The sequence below is a fragment of the Acanthisitta chloris genome, unplaced genomic scaffold (genome assembly GCF_000695815.1).
Source record: "Acanthisitta chloris isolate BGI_N310 unplaced genomic scaffold, ASM69581v1 scaffold13921, whole genome shotgun sequence".
Classification (NCBI taxonomy): Eukaryota; Metazoa; Chordata; class Aves; order Passeriformes; family Acanthisittidae; genus Acanthisitta; species Acanthisitta chloris.
This window is the reverse complement of record NW_008654425.1, coordinates 5,911-10,404: the sequence shown is the minus strand read 5'-3', so window position 1 is coordinate 10,404 and position 4,494 is coordinate 5,911. Positions and strand designations below refer to the sequence as shown.

Below are 4,494 nucleotides of genomic sequence, written 5' to 3'. Positions count from 1 at the left end.
TTTATTGTGTCTGTGAGCACAAAGTTCCCAGCTTATGAGCGAGTTCAGTTGCGTGAAGGTAAGCGAGGCTTCTGTGAGCCACTTACTGCTGGCTGGTTTAGAGCCCAGATGTTTGGTCAGCTAAGTAAGTGATTTCTAACAACTTGGGCTCAATGACAGATTTAAGCAAGAGGAAGTATCATGGTTTAGGAGTGGTATCCCCTGATTTAGTGTTTCCACTGAACCCCCCCAGACCACACACTGCTCGCTCACTCCTTCACCCACTCCCTCTGCAGGATGGAGAGAGTTGGAGGCACAACAGGTAAAGATCATGATTGAGATAAGAACAATTTACTAAGAAACAGCAACGAAGTAAGAAAATGAGCAGTGACAGCTGTATTAATAACAGAGTGTATAAGACGGGTGAACGACTCACACGCGACTGCTCACACTGCCCCAACACGCACAGCACCCAACCGAACCAGTGCCACAGCAAAGGGTACCCCCTGGCCCTCCATCCCATCTGCACAATGTGAGGTGCTATACAACAACCCCAGGGGTCCTAATGTGCCCTTCCTGGCTGCTCCAGAAGGTAACTCTGCCTGGAACCAGGACAGGAAGGGATGACGTTTTTCTCAGAATGCAAATTTCTGGATGATAATAATTACTATAAGGAAAAGATTTTTATGCTTTTAAACTGCTGCTATGCTCCTTTGTCTCCAAATTACACATGCTGGTTTTAAGGTTTAAAATGAAAAAAGGATAAAACAAGCAGGGCTTTCTTGTATCCTCAGCTTCTCCTTGGCTAGTTCTGAATCCGTGTGCCTGAGATGAATCCCAATCTTCATAAAACCGCTTTAACATTAACTTTAGAGCAAATAGAACCCAAGTGTTGTCAATGTTTTGTCAAAATGATTGAACCCATCCATCTCTGTCACTCTAAACTATCTATATTACTAGTGATGTTACAAGCAGGGCTTTCTTGTATCCTCAGCTTCTCCTTGGCTAGTTCTGAATCCGTGTGCCTGAGATGAATCCCAATCTTCATAAAACCGCTTTAACATTAACTTTAGAGCAAATAGAACCCAAGTGTTGTCAATGTTTTGTCAAAATGATTGAACCCATCCATCTCTGTCACTCTAAACTATCTATATTACTAGTGATGTTGAGCAGGATAATTTTTTTTCTGGATATTTGCACATGACAGTATTCTGGAACAAAACAAAAAGCAAAGAGTATTTTAAAGCAGATCCCAGATATCTGAGCAACAGAATGACATTCCCCCATTAACTTCTGAGGACTACGCACTTGCTTCAACATGAGTATAACACAGTTTTGCATTTCTTGGCTTCTTCAAGCTGCCCTGCAGTTGGTTTAGCATTTATATCTGTATTCACACAAAACCCACTGTGTCAGGATTCATGAGGTTTTGATGGATAGAAAGATATAGTGAAAATCTGCTGTACGTTTTCAGATCTAGAATCTACTAAATACAGCTTCATTAGAGGGAAGCTGTTGAGTTAAAGCATTGTCTTTTGCTTTCTCAGTTGATAAAAGTAGCTTTCTGTATCTTGCTGTTGCACAAACCTCTGAGAATTTTTTTTAAATATTTTTTTTATATCTTTGACTTGTTCATAACTTTGCATAGTAATTGAGGATCTTGTCTGTTGTGTATAAAACCAGTCTTATCAGACTCATCTTCTCTCCAAATGCTTTTCTTTCAGCTGGTTTTAAGAGACCTGTGGTGATATTTGGCCCTATTGCAGACGTTGCTATGGAGAAGTTGTCAAATGATTTGCCTTACCTGTACCAGACAGCAAGTGAGTGTTCTTCCTGGCCTTCTTTCCATCCTTAACTTAGAGATTGGATAACTTAATAATCACAGCTGCCTGGCCACTCTAGTTAGGCTGAAATGTTGTCTTTTCAGAGACAGAACCACGAGATGCAGGTTCAGAGAAGTCAACTGGGGTCGTGCGCTTGAACACTGTGAAGCAAATCATTGAGCAGGTAGAGTTACTTCTCTGAAAATTGCATATGCTCTCAGGCATGTTGTTTCATTTGTTTGCTCCTAAAACTTGCTGAGTTTTCAAATCTTCACTGCATCTATTTCTGTAAGAAGCAGGCTTGATGTAATGATAAAGCTGGTTTGAAATTGTTCATCAGCAATTTTTGTCATTTTTATAGCTTTGAACCTGATACTAGAAATTAAATTCTCCTTCCTTATTCTATTCTAAATTTGGACATAGGAGCATCTATGTTTTACTATATGCTTTCTGAATTTGCCATGCAGGCTTTACTGTCATGCAGTGTTCTACTTGCTCTTGCTGTCCTCAGCAGCTTAACATTCTAAATGTGACATAAATGTGGGAAACATCCAGTAAGTTGTGGTCTTATTTGGACAAAAATATCCTCATTTTCTTAGGATTCTGTGTTCCAATTGCCTCTTTTTGCTCCCCACAAGCACCACACTGACTGGCTTTTCTTGTTAACAGGATAAACATGCTCTGTTGGATGTCACTCCTAAAGCAGTGGACCTCCTAAATTACACCCAGTGGTTTCCAATTGTGGTCTTCTTTAACCCAGACAGCAGGCAGGGTGTGAAGACCATGAGACAAAGGCTATGTTCTACATCAAACAAGAGCTCTAGAAAGCTTTATGAGCAAGCAAACAAACTGAAGAAAACTTGTTCCCACCTCTTTACAGGTAAGAAAGAATGTTTGTTTAACCTGCTCACTAAGAGAGTAGTGGATGTGACTCTGTAAGTCTCAAGACATCTATTTATTACTCTGCATATTAAGTCATGAAGTCTGGCACTAAAAGGGTGTGAGGGTATGGTCATGAGCAATCCCTTCCTTGACTTTTTTTCAAAGTTACTTGCTCAGCCAAATTCTAAAGCAAAAGAAATTTTGAATTAGTGTAACATCATTAAGAGGTAAGTGATTTAATAAGCTTGGGGAATGGACAAACAATAAAATAAATATACCATGCTTCTCTCAATGATCTAAATGAAATGGCTGTTTAACATTCTGACATAACTAAAACAAAAGGTATTAAGCAAGAAGGAACAGATAAAGGATCGCATTGCATGTGCTGTGTGTATATAATTTTTCCTTCACTCTTTACAGCAACCATCAATTTGAATTCAGCCAACGACAGCTGGTATGGTAGTCTGAAAGATACAATTCAGCAACAGCAAGGAGAGGCAGTATGGGTATCAGAAGGAAAGGTAAGCAGTCATTTCATACTGTAAAAAGCTATACAGATGCCTCAAGATATCTCTTGCCAGTAAAAATTGTTCAAGATTCTGTTTGCTGGTGCTAGACAGGTTGGACAAATAGTAATTTTTTTGTTACCAAGACAGACTTCAACTGTTATTCTTTCTGTTATACTTTGAAGCTTTCATCACCAATTCTGTGGCTGGGAGAGAATGGTGAGGAGGGATAAACTTTTACGGGACTTTGTGTTGTGATTCTGCATTAGTTTCTTTCAATTCTGTAATGTCACCTAAGAAGTTGTTCGGCTTGATGTTGAGACTTAACTGGACTCTCATGCTTATTTATTCAATCTTTATTCCTTAATTCTGACTTTCCTCTAGATGGATGGCATGGAAGATGATGCAGATGATCGTATGTCTTACCTTACTGCAATGGGTGCTGACTATCTGAGCTGTGACAGTCGGCTGATCAGTGACCTAGAGGACACAGATGGAGAAGGAGGTGCATACACTGACAATGAACTTGATGAGCCCTTAGAGGAACCAAGGATTTCATCTGTCAGCCGGTCCTCTGAACCTGTGCATCATGAGGAGGTAAGATGATTGGATTTTTCAGTAAGGCTGTACTTTGGGCTTGCTGAAAGCCCTGCATGTATGATTTAAAAAATCATAGGTTTCTTTCCTTAACTGAAGCTTTATCTTGCTTCTGAGAGTGTTTTAGAGCTACATAGTTAAGCTGAAAGAATAATAGCTCTGCTTTTCTGCCTGACTTTATGGATTTCCTGATGATGTCTCATTGACTTGAACTTCGCAATTACATTTGCAGCATTTGTGGTCAGGTTGCTAACTCCTGGTTGCTGTTTCCAAAATAGCAAACTTGAGAGAGAGGAGAAACAATTGAATTACTGGGTACTGCAGTGATTTTATCTCTTATTTTCTTTCATAGAGTTTAAAAAAAATTACTCCAGAGCCAAGGGCTCAGTTGAGAAAAGCTGGTAGCCGGGAGATCCTTAGAGAACCAAGTCCACCTCCAGCATTCAAGCCTGAACCACCTAAGGTAAATTTGTAGAAACAAATCTGAACACAGACTTCCTCTTTCTGCAGAACTCTCCAGGGAGGCACATTGGAAGGAGCAATAGGAATGATCAGAGACTAGAAAACATTTTAAGTGAGGAGAAAAGGAATGGCTGAAGATGTTGCAGGATCAAGCAGGGAGAAGACTCAATGGATATCAATTGACTTCAAATATATGTGATCTCCTATGGAATAAGAAAGAAAACTCCTTTTTGTTTCTGTTAATA

At 39.7% G+C, this 4,494-nt stretch overlaps 1 protein-coding gene across 1 annotated transcript in view; it reads left to right on the top strand.

Moving 5' to 3' along the window:
- The window catches only part of TJP2 (tight junction protein 2), a gene marked incomplete at its 5' end in the record, with an annotated part of 10,075 nt that overhangs the window by 2,343 nt on the left and 3,238 nt on the right, over window positions 1–4,494 (top strand). The window contains 7 exons of the mRNA XM_009083523.1: window positions 4–58; window positions 1,704–1,799; window positions 1,907–1,986; window positions 2,472–2,682; window positions 3,105–3,205; window positions 3,575–3,787; window positions 4,140–4,250. Of these exons, the coding sequence (XP_009081771.1) occupies window positions 4–58; window positions 1,704–1,799; window positions 1,907–1,986; window positions 2,472–2,682; window positions 3,105–3,205; window positions 3,575–3,787; window positions 4,140–4,250 (867 nt within the window). The remainder of the gene's footprint in view (window positions 1–3; window positions 59–1,703; window positions 1,800–1,906; window positions 1,987–2,471; window positions 2,683–3,104; window positions 3,206–3,574; window positions 3,788–4,139; window positions 4,251–4,494) is intronic.